This window comes from Papilio xuthus, unplaced genomic scaffold (assembly GCF_000836235.2).
Source record: "Papilio xuthus unplaced genomic scaffold, Pxut_1.1 DF826945.1, whole genome shotgun sequence".
Classification (NCBI taxonomy): Eukaryota; Metazoa; Arthropoda; class Insecta; order Lepidoptera; family Papilionidae; genus Papilio; species Papilio xuthus.
Genome location: NW_013531704.1, coordinates 8,970,542 through 8,987,731, shown reverse-complemented (window position 1 = coordinate 8,987,731; position 17,190 = coordinate 8,970,542). Strand labels below are relative to the sequence as shown.

Genomic DNA, 17,190 nt, shown 5'->3' with positions numbered 1-17,190 from the left:
CTTTGCATCAAACCATTTTTCAAAATTTACTAAAAGTGTTCGACGCGGATGACAGATATTAGGTAGGTAAAACCAACATCAAATTTAAGTTTGTCATCATATATGCTAGTTTGGTCTCGTGGCCTTACCGTTCGCCGCCGTTGGTACGTAAGGTCGGTGGTTCAAATCCCAAGCCACTATTTTTTTTTGATATATAAACTTTTTAATTTTAATATCGAAGCACATGTAATTAAATTCTATCGCCGTAGTTATTAGGTACTTTTTGATATTGCCTTGGACTAATGAGTTTGACCGTTAAAGTACTTTTCTATTTCAAACAAAAATGAAGGAGATAAAGCGATGCTATTGGCATGTAATTTGTTTATTACTCATGTTTGTTAAACTTGTACCGGTAAAAATAACACTTTTACTTTTACCTTTTACTGATATTGATTATATTTAAGAAACAAAGAAAAAAAACTGAATGTTACTGACATTCAGTTTTTTTTCTTTGTTTCTTGTTCCAAACTACATCAAATTTTTGGTCGATTGCAATAAACATTCCAGTGTGCGTGGGCGCGCACACATATGTAGATAACACTTGTACGTATAGTTTCCGCGCGTACCATTCTTAAAACCCGCAAAGACAATCCACGCTCCGCCCACTCACTTCAACCACGATGGTCTGACTTAATTGTTGTTAACTTTATTTAAATTTCTTTCTACACGACAGCGAAAATTATAAAAAAAAATTGTCGAGCAAAATTTTACATTACCAAATTTTTACTGGTTATGAAAAAATAACCCCGTGATTGATAAAATGATAAAAAAGTAGCCTGAGGTTCGAACCGGTAAACTTACATATTACGGCAAACATACTAGAATACTGCGCCAATCTAGTATTATATATATTGTGACAAGGCAAAATTTGATATTAGTTAATACGTATCTGTCATATTCGGCGTGACAAACTTTTATATTTAAGCGTTATGACAGGAGAAGAAAAATATTGGGTTGCCCAGTAAGTTCGTGCCGCTTTATAAGGAAAATTGAAACCCTGTTCTCTTAAATTTTTGAAAATGTTTTTTAATTACATTGGTACGACTCTATACCTAAAACGTCTTTTATTTTTGGCTAAAATTTTAAAAATTAGTTTTTATCTCAACCCACGAAATGAAATTATTTACAACATAGAAATTTTTGTGACGTTTGATAATGGTGGAAATCCGAAAATGAATCCACTTCAGCTACAGTCTATTGTAAGCTTTATATCGAAAATCAGAACGAACTTTCCGGACAACCTATAATGTTAATACAAAGTGTCAAATGAATGTAACAGAAGTAGTTTATTCCAAATTGTATCACAAGTACATAGAGATAGAGTTTAATTTTGTCAAATGTACCGATATTTTTGCGCACCTTGACTGCTTCGTTACTTATGACGCTGTGGCTGCTACGATATTTATGAGCATCTTGCATGTACTCATATATTTGACGCTGTGTATGTACCGATGTATTTGAGCAGGGTAAATGTATCTATTATTTTGGGGACTTTTGTTGTACCGATATAATTGAATACTTTTGGTGTACCTATATATTTGCATATCTTGTCTATGACGATCTATATGACGCTGACTGTACATGCTCATGAGACTTTCAATCTTACTACAAGAAGGACTTTCTTTGACCAGGTCTAAAAAGTTCGCATAGTATTTTTTATTATAATGCAACCGCAAAAAAAGTCAACTTAAATTGTAGGGATATTTTGGTCATTGCTCTGATTTATTGAGAAAATATTTATTCATATTTTCTACTTGAACAACGTTTTTATGTGTAGTTTTGACAAAATAACAAGATGATTTTGTCGATCCCAGAGAGATTACAATTCTAACATTTATTATACACACTTAAAAGAAGTACATTTAAGCTCTTAGGTATATTTATATTGTTCTATATTGAACTGACGAAATGTTTTTAACAAGCGATAATTTAGAAATGATATAAGATTCACTTTTATCTATAAAAATGTACAAACAGTACAGTGGGTTTTGACTGAAGCACTTTCGACACATTTTGCCATCACTTACAGTCTCTATGAAAAAATAGAGACAAAAGATACTGCAGTTAAAATCCATTGTAAAACATAGTGATGTTCTGTTTATCGCACTCTCTTCACGTCGTGTTGTATCCATATAGTATTGTCTCTCGGTGTTAGGGTAGCGATAGCCGCCATTCCCCGTAGCCGTGTAGCAAGGACCCTTATATACAGGTTTATAAAGTACAATTGTAGATCGTGAGGCTCAATACTACGACACTGCCCTAACTGGGGCATAAAGTTATATTGCACCAACTGGGGCATAAAGTACATTGCACCAGCTGGGGTAAAAAGATACGTTGCACCCGCTGGGGCATAAATTTTGATAGCAGTAGCTGGGGCATAAAGGTACGCTGCCCCAGTTGGGGCGTAGAGGTACATTAAGTTATAGTTACCCTTGTTACGTTATGATTGGGGCGTTATTGTGGTTGTTGTGTTGTGTTGTTTGCCAGTTTCAATTGGCGATGTTGTCGAGACGCGGAGTTGTGATCGAGGGAGTTGGTGATATGTGATTTATTTTTTAATAACCTAGTTCTTAATGTCAGTACGTAGTTGGTTTAGTACTTTTTTGTATATTTAATTGTAGCATTGTAACTGCGTAGTTTACTTCGGTTATATCTAAACTGCAATACTGTTTCGACTAGTCCGTTTATTAATTGCAAATGACCAGTGTTACATTGGGGAGGGATTGGCTTACGGAAATGCAAATTATTTAGGGGGCGAAATGTTTTGTTATATTATTGTTTTATTCGATGATTCTTCTTATATTTTCGGTTGATAATTTTATGTTTGAGGTATACAATTTATATGGAAATGGTGCTAGAAAGCTTGATATTGCTTTATTTCGGCGTAGTTAATATTGTACATACACAATACGGCCGGTGCACTAAGGTTGCCATTTTTTTCTACTTGATTAATCTTCTTAGCGTATAATTTACAGGGTACTATGGACCCTGCTGGTAATGTTTTTCATATCAGGATGTAAATAAAGGTACTGAAAAGACAGGGATATAGATAGGTCGGGCAAGGATAGATAGGTTTTGTACGAGGCGTTGCCAAAAGTGTCTGATAGAAAACTGAAGGAATGATCCCGCGCCACTCGAATGTTGCTGACTGTACGTGTTATAAGGTACACTCACCGACAGATAAATGTAAGCATACCAAACTTTTTAATCGCTCGATTTAAAAAATTACTTTACTGGTAGTTTTAAAAGTCTTAAAAAATGTTAATGTAGGTTTTTAATACGTTGAACAATCACTTAGTTAGGACTTAGTTCATCAAAAAAGCACGATATCATTAGAGTTTTTTTTAAATTATGTTTTGTATGTTTAAAAGTGTTTACAATATTTTGTCGCTGAGTGTACCTTTATATTAAGCATAGTGAGGTGACTTTATAAGTACATTTCTGTTGTGAATAGTTTACGTACCCGTACTCTAACATTGTTTGCCCGCATTGTACTTTTTTGTTATCGAATTGCTTTACTATTAAGTTACAATAAGTTCTAGTTTTAAGACCTTTTTAATTTTTATATACAAAAAAAATATATATCGAAAACTCTAAATCTTGAAATTAAATTTGGATACAAGATACGAAAAAAAAATTACAAAAAATTTCGAAAAGATATTCAAGAGTATTTTTGTATTATTATAAAGTAGCGTTTATTTTCAAATATCTGATGCGAAGCGAAAGTACAAATGTTTGTGGTTTGTACGTAAATGGCTGAAATGTTACAGTCGATGTCAAAATATAAGTAGCGACGTTAAATGATTGAAAGCCATAAAAATAATTATTAGATTTAAAGATTAATAATATATCAAGCATTGATAATATAAAGATTATAAATACGCTTAAATAAAAATATTTTTGGCTGAATTTCGTGTTTTATTTCTAATTCCAAATTTTTAAATTCACATAACAATATAATTTAATAGGAGTAAGGGTCATACAAAAGACAGTTATCCTAGAAACCGCACGCATCGTGAGAAGGTTCCTGTCTGTAGCCCTCACCACTGGTTGTTTGAGTCATGGGATTCCGCAGCCGGTGGTGCTTTATTTTTAATATAATATATTTTGTATAATTTTTTATTTTATATATGAAATGTAATATATTAATAATAAGATTAATAAATGAATACGGAATTTAATAGAAATATTTTAAAACACTAATTCACACGAAACCTAATATTTATCTATAACAATAAGTATATCTTTACATATATATAATTCTTCTGTGAGTGTGTATGTCACTGAACTTCTCTCAAACGACTGGAGCGATTTTGATGAAATTATTTGTGTGTGTTCAAGGGGATCTGGGAATGGTTTAGATTCACAATTTTGTCCGCTGGACAATGTTTTTTTAATTAATTTTTTAACATTGGATCCGACAGACGGCGCTACCATCGCAGTGTCAAATTTTCAAATTAAAGACGTGTAGACAGGACAACGTCTGTCGGGTCCGCTAGTTTATTATATAATAAATATCGGTACCTATGACGTATCAGGTTAGATGTTCCGTGGGTTTCTGAGACCGATTATTTTTTTAATTTTAATACATCTCTGTTTTGCCAAATATAATTGATTGTTAAAAGACAAGGACGATATGTTTTATATCGAGATATTTATCTCAGAAACCAACGTTACATCTATTCAACTTGAACTATATCTTAATATGGATAACGACTGCAGCGACAATTTTAATAACATATATTGTCATCTCTTACATTCCCTTTAAAATAATAGAGACGACAGTATATGTAAATTTTTACAGCAATCAAAATCCACCATTATCTTTTAACTAAATAGTAATTTCACTAAAGTTTAGTTATAATTTTACAAATACCCTTAAATAATATACTTCAATAAAGCCTCAATAATCAATTGTGTAAAAGATTACTTTCCTTTCCACTGTAAAACTTTAGAATTAAAAAATCTTTACATATTGCATATTATATAAATTACCTCTATATACATTACAGGTCGCTTCTTTTTTTTCTTTTTTTTTATAAATATAAATATGCAACCTAAATAAAACCTAAACTAACAGGTTACCGTTTCCATTATCCAAATACATGTACAGAAACATAGTGTTATTTCTGCCAAAAAGAATACAAGGGTGAGTCTCCTTTGCAGTATTACAATATTGCCAACCCCTTTACTTTGAATTAAAAAGTGGTATTTCTGAAACCATAAACTTTCTATAAAACATACAGCCTCTGTTATTATCTTTGAAAAAAAAAACAGATTTTTAAACGGAGTTTTTGGTTTCAGAAACCCATGGAATAAACGGACAAGAATATCTGACCTGGTAAAAATAAATCAAACTAAATTTTGATACCTCACTAGCGCCCTCTTGTCAATTAAAAAATTGTCATAAGATCCTTTTCATATTGTATGTTATTTTCATTCTTTTATGTTATTTATGACGATCATTTTGATTTTACATATTTTGTAGAACTAAAAGCAATAACAAGACCTCTTACATCAGGCCAGATATTTTTATTTGACTAACAGTGTTCGTATACAAAATGTCGGGTTTTTTTATAACAGTAGGAGGCAAACGAGCAGCGGGAACACCGAGGTGTTCAACGACGTCCATGGACATCAGCAATACCAGAGGAACCGCAGATATGTTGCCGGCCTTTGAGATGGTGATACGCTTCTTGAAGGACTCTAAGTCGTAGCGGTTTGGAAATACCGCCGAGGACAGACCATTCCACAACGCTGCTGTGCGAGGCAGGAAGTTTCGCGCAAACCACACGGTTGTGGATTGCCAGCTGAGAGATGGTGTGAATGGAACCTGGCGGTCTGTCGTGGTGGTCACTAAGATATTCACGATGAACCAATTGTACATGTTTAGTCAGTGGAAACGGTGAGTTAAGTAACGTTAGGGTCAACAAAGAACTTGTCTCTTGCCATCACTGATGAGTTCATATGAGTTGTCATCGATGATGCGGTAGATGTCGCGCCGGTAGTGCTGCAAGTTGTGCAGGAACCGCACAGAGCTCTCCTCGCGGATCTTCGTCACCACTGCCGGTAGGTTCTTGGTGTCCGCTTCTGATGCTAACGAAGAGTAGTAACGATCCTGGAATTATATTAACACTTGTAAGATTAATATTATTAGTTAATAAGAGCAGTGTGAAACTATCTTAATTTGATATATAAAGGCTAGTAATCATGGGATTCATGGGATGAGATGGGAAAAAACTTTACATTCGTCCTTGTGATTTTTTGGAAAAATAGACGGTGACATTTCTGTTGCAAAAATTAGTACATTGTTTGAAATTAATGCAAGCATGCAAGCTAAAATTAATGCTTGCATAGGATTCGAATCTACGACCACAGGTTTGGATGACAGTACAGTTACGTTTTTTTTTTGTTAACGCGGGGAATGCGTTTATACACTTCACCTTCCGTGCTGCGTGCAGCAGGGACGGTTTCGTGTGGGACTCTCGGCCTGGGAACAAGACCGGACTACCCACTAAACCCCGCGGTGTTCTCCTACGCCCAACCGGACCGTAGCATCTACGTTAGTTTATCCAAAGCCCAGTACAATTACGTTATTGGAGATTTGAATATGTCTTGTCAGTGCAAGACGTACATTCACTTAAAAAATGGTTAGTAAATTTACTTATAATTATGATTCAATATTTTTGTTCATAATATGAATAACACTAAAATTTCTAAAAATAGTCTAAAAATGCCGTTATTATGAATTATTTAAGCAAACAAAGGGGCAATGCAAGTGATATCGTAATGTCATCGTCCGGATCAAGGCGAGCGGGCGGACGATAACGTCACTAGCAACTCGCACGTCGATGTACTAGGATTGCATAAACGGTACGGAGCTAAGAGAGTGCGGACGCAGGACACGTGAAGTTTCCCGAATATCCGTGAGTTTACAAGTTTGAAAAACCTGCAGTAAAACATACTGTCATCTCTTTCATTCTCATTGAATAAACTGAGATAACAATATGTTTCTATTTGCTTTGGTAGTGCTTTTTTGTGATGTGACAATATTTCGAAAATCAAAAAAATGTGGGGCCAATTCTTTTAGTCGTGAATTTTTGTTAGTATGTCTACTTCGACTACGAACTAGCGAAATTAATAATCTGTTGGTTACAAGAAGAATGCGTATCTTTTTGTGTATAATATTTCTGTTATCAAATAAAAATGTTACGTTTCTTGTTTTTTATTTTACCTATTAAGTGTCTATCGCTAAGAATGTCAATTAGCGTAGATTTAGTACAACATATTTACGCTAAATGACTACTTAGTTAACCATTAAACGAACCAGTTTGACATTATATTTAACCCTAATTTTCACTACTCTCTTTGAAACAGAGACTAAGGAAGTATAAGAAAATAATTTCTAGGATAGTTCGATAGATTAAAACAATCCGACATACAGCAAGAGAACATGCGCAACTGTACTCGCCTTTCACGGAACTTGCAATATCGAGGTAAACAACATTTCTTTTGAATAAAACATTCATATAAGTAATACTAAAATAGAAATACTTTAAGGAAATATTATTTAAATAAACTGTAAACAGATAAAAATAACTTTAAAAAGTAAATTTAAATCTACTAATATAAAAAAAATTAACGATAGATTAGAATTCTTAAAAACGATTTATAGCGAAATATTTAATTTATTCATTATTATTTTATATTTTTTTTATTTAAAAATGGTTTAAAAGAACAAGATTTAAATTTATAAATATTTATAAATATTTACATATATGAAATAAAAATTTACAACGTTTATGTAATAAAAAGAATACGAAAATAAATTTGATATATTTTATTTGTTCCATTACAAGAAAATTGCATAAATCCTATTATGTATATAATTCCTGTCACTGAGGGCTGCGCTTAGTGAATATTTATATAAGGTACACTCAAGGTATGATTAATTATCCAGTGATAAACGGTAATTCGGTTTCAAGGGTTAGTTATAAAATCTAGTCTAGCCAGTAGAGGTCTAATAGCAAATGAAGTTGTTATCGTCAAGAAGACGATATCTGTCCCGCCTGTAGGAGGGCAAATTGTGCAGGAACTTGCCACTGCTGTCGTTGTGCACGGCTGTGAGCACAGCGGGCAGCGGCGCCGCGCCCGACTCATGGGACAAATCGCTGTAGTACCCGCCCTAATCACACCCGAATACTTATAAGATCCACTTCCCACTAGGCGATTAATCGTGTGACGTATTGTCACAATCATCTGATTAATTACATTAGTGGAAAAAGGATCTAAACACGCGCAAGCTATTCAAAGAACATCGCATTGCAGAATATTCTTTTAATTAAGGACTAATCCACTATACATTTTACGGTGAATCTGAATTTGTGTACGTTATTTTTTTAATACCGTGAATGCAGGAATAAGGAAATCAATAAAACGTTTAATTTATGAAGATCTGCTTACAGAACGAGATATTGACGACATTGTGATACCTTTAAGGGAAATACTTTATAATGAAAATAAAGTTTTATTCAATTCAACGAAAAACCTTGTATAAGTGTTATTTATTTACCATATTTATGCATTCTTTTTGAATAATAAGAGCAAACATAGCTGTCTTAGCGCAATGTTACCAGCCTTAAGTTTTAAAATTCAAGTAAATACTTAAAAAATATTATAATAAATTTATCCTGCTAGAAGGACCAAGAAATTTCACAGAAGTATGAATACCGATAACTGTCCCGTTCATCTTAATATTAGAATATATGTAAGAAAAATGCAAGAATTAAAAGACCTAAACCCTAAACAGACTTCTCATTGCCAACGGGTCAAAGAATTCAGCAATACATTACCTGGTCGGGGCCCATCATGTGCGCTTGTCGGCGCGTGTACCCGCGTGCAGCGCGCTGCAGCTTCTCCTGCTCCCAGTGACGCAGCATCTCCTCACTGCTGGGTAACCTGAAGCTGCCGTTCATCGACCGCACGTAGTACCGCACCTGACACAAACATTATTTACTAATTCCTAAGTCTGAAACTAACGTCTGAATCTTCACTCCAAAATAATAAAACTGGTCCTGGGCTAACTTGTTTATTCGTCTCACACCATCAATCATTTAAATAAAGAGTAGAAAAGCAACGCATCAAACTCATCTCTTTCGCATTCACCCAAAAGAATAAAATTATTTAACAAATAGATTATTAGATTATTTTTCTTAGTAAAGTCCAGACATAAATAACATTATATTCAGAGAGCAAATTGTATCGACAGACCTGCAAATCGAACATGGAGAATGCGCAGACGTAGTACGGCACACCGACGAGACACATGGAGGGATGACGCACGTTCACCAGGTGCTTGTACAGAGGCTCCACGCAGTTCTCCTCCACCACGATGCCGCACGACTCGTGCAGGAACGGGAAGTTATACAAATACCCTACAAACACATATTTACTGCTGCACTCATAACCTTTAAATACTCATAGTTTTTAATTAGTCCCCCTTAGGGACTAATTAAAGTCTCTGAGTGCTCCTTGGAGTACTAGGATTTCATAGAGATCAAATTGAGTGAAGTACTAGGATCTCATAGAAGATGAATGAATATTAAAAACTACTTCGGTCATTTGTTTCCAACAATTGACCAAAACTGTTGGCCATATTCAATGCTATTTTTTTGTTCACAAAGAAAAAACCTACTTACCGGTACAAAGGAATACGACATCCACCTCTTCTTCCGTGCCATCTTTGAAGACCGCAGTATTCCCATCCAGTTGCACTACATCTGGCTTCTGCAGCATATTTTCAGGGAAGACGGAGCGCGGCTTCTCGGTGAGGTGGTGACTGAGGAGCACCCGCTGTGCCACGCCTGTCACCTCCAGTGCGATGTCCATGCCGCTAGGTCCAGCGCCCACAACCAGCACGCGCTTCCCGGTGAAGATCTCCGGCACGCGGTAATCGTGGCTGTGCATCACGTCACCTGATTGACCATACATTATTAATATTTACATCCAAAACGTCGGCAACTTAAGTACTTGACTTGTAATCTGCAGGTCCCGGGTTCGAATCCTGCCATATACCAATGTGCACGTAGCACGGGATACAACCTGCGCATATCTGTGAAGATATTCAAAGATATGTGTTTGCCTGTTTATTCATCTAGAGAATAAATAGTCAGGGTGCTGACCTTTGAACTCCTTAAGTCCTGGTATATTGGGTATGAACGGCGTGTTATAATGCCCGTTGCACACGAACACGTAGTCGTACTCGCGCGTCTCTGAAACGCCGGTGCTGAGGTCCTTGTAGCTGATGTCCCACAGCTCGCCATTAGGACCCGCTTTGGGCTTCACCAGTTGTACATGGTGTTTGAACTGGAAGTACAATAATAATTGGTTTATATCAGACAATGTATCTTTGATCGTCCTGGCATCTAGACAGTTTAAACATGATCTCCCGGGAGTCCGAGGAAGTCCCGGCGGCTGTGTACTTTAGTTGGAAATAAAATTGAAGGTTCACAAGATTAAGAAGAAACGTAGCAGTTTTGAAATCAGTAAAATTTGATAAGGGTCTACGAGAATGAAAGTGAATCTTTGCTCGAGTAGGCATGGTAATTCCATGTGTCTTACTTTAATATAAGGTGTGACGTTATGTTTGTCAGCGTAAAGCTGCAGGAAGGCGAGCATGTCCTTGGCGGGCAGGTAGGACTTGTCGCTCTCCGGCACAGGAAAATCTGGGAAACCCATAATCTCCTTCGGCAGGTTGGTTCTGGAAATAATTAAGCACATAAACATTCGGGAACTGTATATTACTATATAAGAATGTTGTTTTTTTTATAACTCGTGGACATTGAATCTTTATATATTTTCAAGTGTTTCGAAATGTTTAAGATATTAAAAAATGTTTACATCATTCTCGAAGTTATACTTTAAGTTTCTCTAACTGACATCACCTAGGGTCGTTTAATTGTTACTTAAGCACCTCCTTGGTGTAGGTAAAGAAAAAAAACTTCTCCATAATGGATGAATATGTCGTATCTTCAATGAGATTCTCCGATAAGTCTAGAAGTTCCATTTTATAAGGAAATATATTTATTTGTTTTGTACGTGTTGATTGATTGCACTAATTATTTCCCGATAACCTTTGCCAGCGCTGGCAACTTGATTACGACAGTTCTTATCAACTGTTGCTTTACCTAGGAAATATGGACTGCAGATATGTCATATGTAACGTAAATATATTTAAAAGTTAAAAGACGAAAAACAAATACATTTTTATATCAACTTCGTAATAGTATTTTTGCTAAGACCGAATGGTCGAAATCTCTCAAGTCCCAAGTCGAAATTTTGTTAGGTTAAAAAAAACAGTACATAAAATTAGGAACGATTACTAAAGATAAAATTTAAGTAAGACTAACTACCATACTATCAGTTCATTAAGCTCTATTTTCCATGTATTATATTATCCATATCTTATAGTAAGGAGAACGTTATAATCGTACTGCATTCACTATTCTTGTCTTATTTCATTACAATCGTTACAACTTTGTATGTATCTGATTGTATACCGTAATAATTGCATTAATAAAACGAAATGCAAAGATCTTACGTAATCAGTTGACCTTTAAATTATGAACTATGTTTCTCCCGGAATTTAATCTGTATCTAATTTAAACATTTATAATTGTGAAGTTAATGCAGAATAAAGCTTTTAATTGAATGCTTTAAAATTAGTTTCAATATTATTAGAATTAAAAGAGTCTGTAAAGTAAAAACTTCTTAATGTACATAAAGTTTAAATGTAGTTGGCTCTTGACAAACAAACCGGAATTTAAAAGAAAAAAGTACTCTGTAATTAGTAGCTTTGACTACATTTATAACAAAAGAAGGTGCATCAATACCATGATTGTGAACGGTTTTGTTAATGAATGATGTCTGAACTATGAATGACGATCAATGTGAATGAAACTTACCTCAGACTCTTGTACATGCTGGTATGTATCGGCAGTCCGAAGTCGTCGTATCCCACTGTCTCCGTGTAGACCCAGGTGCCGCCGAGCTGCGCGGCTTGTTCCAGCACGTCCACCTGGGATACGCACGGCTCCACCAGCAGATGGCGTGCCGCGCACAAACCCGCAGCACCCGCACCGATCACGCATACGCGAGCCATTACTGAAAATCATGGAGGGTTATGATATCCTAGTACTTTACTTTGAACGGACATTACAAACTACAAAAGAAAGAGACAAAGAACTAAGAGAGTGAGAAAGAAAAGGAGACTGAGTGAGAATGATATACAATATTTTTTTTACTTTATTGTTAACTTAATAAAAGTTTATTTTATTTATCCGACTACCTGTTGCCCGCGACTTCATCCGCGGGGAATTAAAAAAGGCAATAAGTTACCTATGTCCTCTTCCAGACTATGTTCTACCTTATGAGATACCTTCAAACAAACATCCATCCATTCATTCATCCATCTAGACTATTCGCATTTATAATATTAGTAATATGAAACAATAGCCTGCTAATTAACTGTATGGATTTGCGAGAGCATGTGTCCACGTGATAAGCTATAACCCATTTATTGGCATCGAGGTGAAAGCAATAGATAACGCCGGACTGGGTTTCAATCGCTTCTTATATAACAGAGATATGTAATTAAAATAATTAACAAACTTAAGTCGTTTATTAGTTCGTATTTGATGTAGAAATTGAATTATTTCGCAGTAAACTGGTGTAAAATCTGTTTAAAATCATGAACTTATTTACTTAATATTGATTTTAAAGCTAATTTTATTCAACTTTATTAACGCGCGGAATCTTGTTATATACTTGTAAACGTAAATAACTTGGATATTATTTAGATTAATTCCTTTTAAACATAAAAATACATATAAGGTATAATTTCTAGGAATTCTTTACCTACCCAGGAAACAACCATGAGTCTTGTTTGGTAAGGAATATTTTTTTTTATCTCTAGTTGATTAATTCTTGAAGATTATTAACGCATATTAGAAATTTTATTATACTCATAGGTCGTTTGGAATATACTGGACGTCAAAACTAGGTACTAAACTTTTAAAAATCAATTTTTCTCCTAGAATTTAGCTAGATATAATCGTATTGATCCTAATTTCATAGATTTTACTAAATAAAAACGCTTTAGAGAAAATAACCTTTAAAACTTTAGAAGAAATTAGAATTTTAAAAGCGTGCTATTAACATTGACGTAGAGTGAAATCAATGACGTTTAAAACAATGGAAATAAAAGCAAGAACAACTGCGTGTTTGTATTGTTAAGGGCAAATCTCGCAGCCGTGACTCGTCTGCCCCGACTTTATCTATATTATGTTGTTTGTACTGGGAAGTCGTACTACAGCTTTTTTTTTGTACCAAGGGTCTCATTTATCGTTGGTTTCTAAGACTAAAATCTCTGTATTAAATCGTCATCCTTGTCTTACATCTTTGATAAAACAGAGAACACAATAATGTTTTAAACTGATATTTTGGTATCGGAAACTTACAGTTAGTGAACAATCAACGAATTAGGTTTTTTTCTAATCAAGCTAAACCATGGTACGTAGAACTTTTATTTTAGTCGTCCTATAATAAGTTTATATATGTTTCTATGATCTTACTTTCTAAAAGAAATGTTTCTAAATAATTTCATCTCACATAGTTTTAGAGGTTATCAGGGTAAATCTTACTAGTATTATAAATGCGAATGTATAGATGTATGGAAGGATGGATACGGCTGCATGGATCTCGCTGAAATTTGCCCTAGATTTGGAAGAACACATAGGCTACTAATTATTATTTTTTGTGTTTCGCACGGACGTACTCCCGGGCGACAGCTAGTATTAAAATAAATCATTTATCCATTGAGTTTATCATATTAAGTGTGCTCATTGTTGTAAAATGATTGCTTTGTACATAAACATCTTAAAAGAAAAATATATTTTTTGACCTTGAATTATTGAGTATTGCGTGGTTATCAGTCGTTGACAACAGTGCCCACTTGTCTCTGAACTAAGATTCGCGGGGTTTAGTTTAGATTTTTAATAATCTGTGATTATTTTTAGTTAGTTTTCAAAAAAAAAAATTATGCTGAAGTCATTATAGAATAATATAATAAAATAGACCAATATTTTATTCGTATTGTTATTTCGATAAAGTCACGATTAAATTTTATTAGGCAATAAAATCGTCTTTAGTCCTTATAACCTTATTTCTATACCGTCGACTTTGTCCGCGCGAAATTTAAAATATAATAAGTAGCCTATGTGTTCTTCCCGTCTATGTTCTACATCTATACCAAATTACAGAGAGATCCATCCATCTAAACATTTATAATATTAGTAAGACTGTGATCATGTTTAGAACATGTATTATGATACTAAAGTTAAATGCAATTAATTATATTATTTACTACATATCCAGATAAATCCGGATACGATTAGACGATACATAAGTGAACATAATTAAATAGTTTTGGGTTTCCATTGTCGTAATTTATAGACATCCCAATCTAAAAAAAAACTTTTAATATAAGAAGAAATTGCCTGTAACTGAGTGTAATAGGTGCCAATTTAATATGAACCTGAGAATGAAATAACCGTGGGTTTTTGAAACCAAAATCCCCGTTATACGACAATATATTTTATATAGATATTTTGTCTCAGAAACCAATAGTAAATCTTAATTTACAGTTACAATAGTATACATTTATCATCTAGAAACAGGGTGGATTTATTTTTACTTCTTAAATGTGTTGTTAATATCAAGGTGACATAATAAAACTGTACCTGTAATTTAAAGGTCTTGTTTTGTACCTGTCTATACCGCTTCCCGTTCTCTATAAAGTTCAATTGTTAGTACCTCCGCGGTACAATACTATGCTTTTAAATCTCAGGTTTGATTCCCACATAAGTTAAATAAAATCAATAGTAACCTTGACACAAAACTGTTGCATTTTCCGATTCTAATTATCGTTTTTCACTCAACTATTACACCGCTTAAGAATTATTTTAATATTAATGTTAAAATAAAAAAAAAACTTTTCATATTCGATAATTTACAACTTGTTTTACGCTATAAAGTTATCATCATCAACCTGAACTTTGTCTCAACGGACACTCGATACAGCGTACTCTGTTGACATTTCTATTAGCAGTCACATTTGAAATCCACAACTTTCTTACGAATTCATTTCATGCAATCCATACATCCTTACATTGTCGTGCTTAGCTCTTCTTATAGTCATAAGTATATGAATATTATTTTGGCACATGTATTACTCAAGAAAAGTACATCATACATAACTATTTCGGGAATCGAAAACCTCTAACCTCTGTCCCCGGGTCACATTTTAATAAGTCAATTAAAGACGCTTCTAGATTTGTGGTTAAATTTTACAATACGGTGACTAGAATGAGCTGACCTTTAATCGGGAGTTGAAAGCTGTAAAACTGGTACAGATAAAGGGATCTGTCGTAAGATTGCCCGAAGACTGACAGACCTACAAATAGTGGTCCATTGCCGGGTCGATGACATGTTGCAAAAGCGAATTCATAACGCTTAGATAAAATTTGTTTTTTTATCATAACACTCGAGACGTTTGTCTTTCTTAATTACTCATTCATATTAGTCGACTAGTTAGTATTTGTGGAACAATTTTGAATAAATGAATAATCTGTTTTAAAATTTTTAGTAAATACTAAATTGGCTAAAGCCTAATGTCCTTCAAACGTATAAAAACCCAACATCCTCTGTCTTAAATTAATTAACTTTAAAAGTAGCCGAAATTCTGTCATAAATCCTATTAGTTCTTTCATGTTAAGGATAGCGAAGCAATGTGGCGAATTAGCGAGCTCTTTTACCTCGCGTTCTATACGAGTTTAAAAGTCACCCATGCAACATTCGAGTTCCGATCAACGTATAAAAATATTTTAGTCTAGTTTTTAAAAAAAGTTTTATAAATATAATAACTGAATTTTAGTTATTTTATAATTTTTTATTGTGACATAAAAATAAATATTGTATATTATCAAATATCAAAGAATTAATAATAAAACGGAAACAATAAGACACCAAAGATATATTTTTGAATGGTTCAGTGATTCGTTACCCAAGGACTAAGGATCGAATTTGCATATATATTTTTTTAATTTTCTCTTTTCAACTTAATAATTTAATTAAAAACATATAAGTAATATTTAAACACATACATAAATATGTATAACGAAAAGCAAATACTATAATCAAAACATACCGTTAAAAGGTAATTCCTGGTTTTCTTAAAAAATAAAAAAATAAACTGCACTTCACTGCCTCACTAGAATGCAAGGTAATACTTGGATAATATCTAAATGTCGATTAAATAATATGAGATCAATTTGTTTTTGTTGTGTTGACGGACGCAACATAAATGGCGCGAAGCTTCCCTACGCGCCGGTTTTATGTCGCGCGCGAAACACGCAAGCGGTTTTATGACAGCTTTGATTTTTTTTTTAATTTTTAATATTTTGTTTGTAAATTATGCAGCTAAGGTTAATTAAGGTTAGATGTTTTTTTTCAAATTATCAAATAATACAAAATAACAATACTAAAACTTAAAAAAAAATTGCAACGAAAGATTAATTATTGTATGAAACAAAGAAATTTTACTCGAGTACAATAACGATTGGCCTTGTCTCTTGTTATTCAATATGTTATGTTTATATCAGACTAGCTTTTTCCTGTGACTGCATTCGCGGAATTAAATAAAAATCTATTAATAAATATAGTCTATGTAACTCAGTGACATTTTAGTTTTTTAATGTCAAAATATTTTTTCAAATGAGTCCAATAGTTTTTGAGTTTAATAGTTAATCAAATAGTTTTTGTGCCGATCTTAGATATGTGGTGTAAATAATAAGGGGTCAAGATAATTTTTAAAGTATTTTTGTTTCCAACTTTTAAATTCTATTATTTTATATGAGGCAAAAAATGAAGCAATTTTATGAACTACGCAACTATTTATATTGTCCTAGATCCGTCTTGTAACTAATATAAATAAACACCTGAAAACTTCAACTTGCATAATGGCACTATGTCAGAAAGGCGTCTACGGAGATCAAGTTAAGATGGACACGCGCTATGATGAAACTCGCCGGTCGA

At 33.7% G+C, this 17,190-nt stretch overlaps 2 protein-coding genes across 3 annotated transcripts in view; one reads left to right on the top strand and one right to left on the bottom strand.

Moving 5' to 3' along the window:
- wge (BAH domain and coiled-coil containing protein winged eye) overlaps positions 1–3,928 on the top strand; it is a 77,139-nt gene extending 73,211 nt beyond the window's left edge. Inside the window, exon 15 of one of the 2 annotated variants that reach the window (XR_001228043.1) lies at positions 1,671–3,928. The gene's annotated coding sequence lies outside the window, so the exon portion shown is untranslated. Of the gene's footprint in view, positions 1–1,620 lie in introns of both variants that reach the window. The other variant, XM_013316707.1, reaches the window with a different exon arrangement.
- Positions 3,929–5,823: 1,895 nt separating this feature from the next.
- On the bottom strand, positions 5,824–16,464 carry Fmo-1 (Flavin-containing monooxygenase 1). Its single transcript, XM_013316519.1, has 8 exons — positions 16,304–16,464; positions 12,003–12,201; positions 10,660–10,798; positions 10,221–10,404; positions 9,738–10,013; positions 9,310–9,473; positions 8,892–9,035; positions 5,824–6,157 (listed from the first exon to the last, which is right to left on the bottom strand). Exons 2-8 carry the CDS (start codon positions 12,197–12,199, stop codon positions 5,966–5,968), a joined length of 1,296 nt encoding a protein of 431 aa, XP_013171973.1. The 5' UTR covers positions 12,200–12,201; positions 16,304–16,464; the 3' UTR covers positions 5,824–5,965.
- Between the last annotated feature and the right edge of the window lie 726 nt (positions 16,465–17,190).

Coding starts and splice junctions, on each gene's coding strand:
- Fmo-1 (XM_013316519.1), bottom strand. CDS start 12,199: ATGGCTCGCGTATGCGTGATCGGTGCGGGTGCTGCGGGTTTGTGCGCG. Junction 10,405..10,659: donor ACGTCACACCTTATATTAAA/GTAAGACACATG, acceptor TTGTACTTCCAG/TTCAAACACCATGTACAACT. Junction 10,014..10,220: donor AGGACTTAAGGAGTTCAAAG/GTCAGCACCCTG, acceptor ATGGTCAATCAG/GTGACGTGATGCACAGCCAC.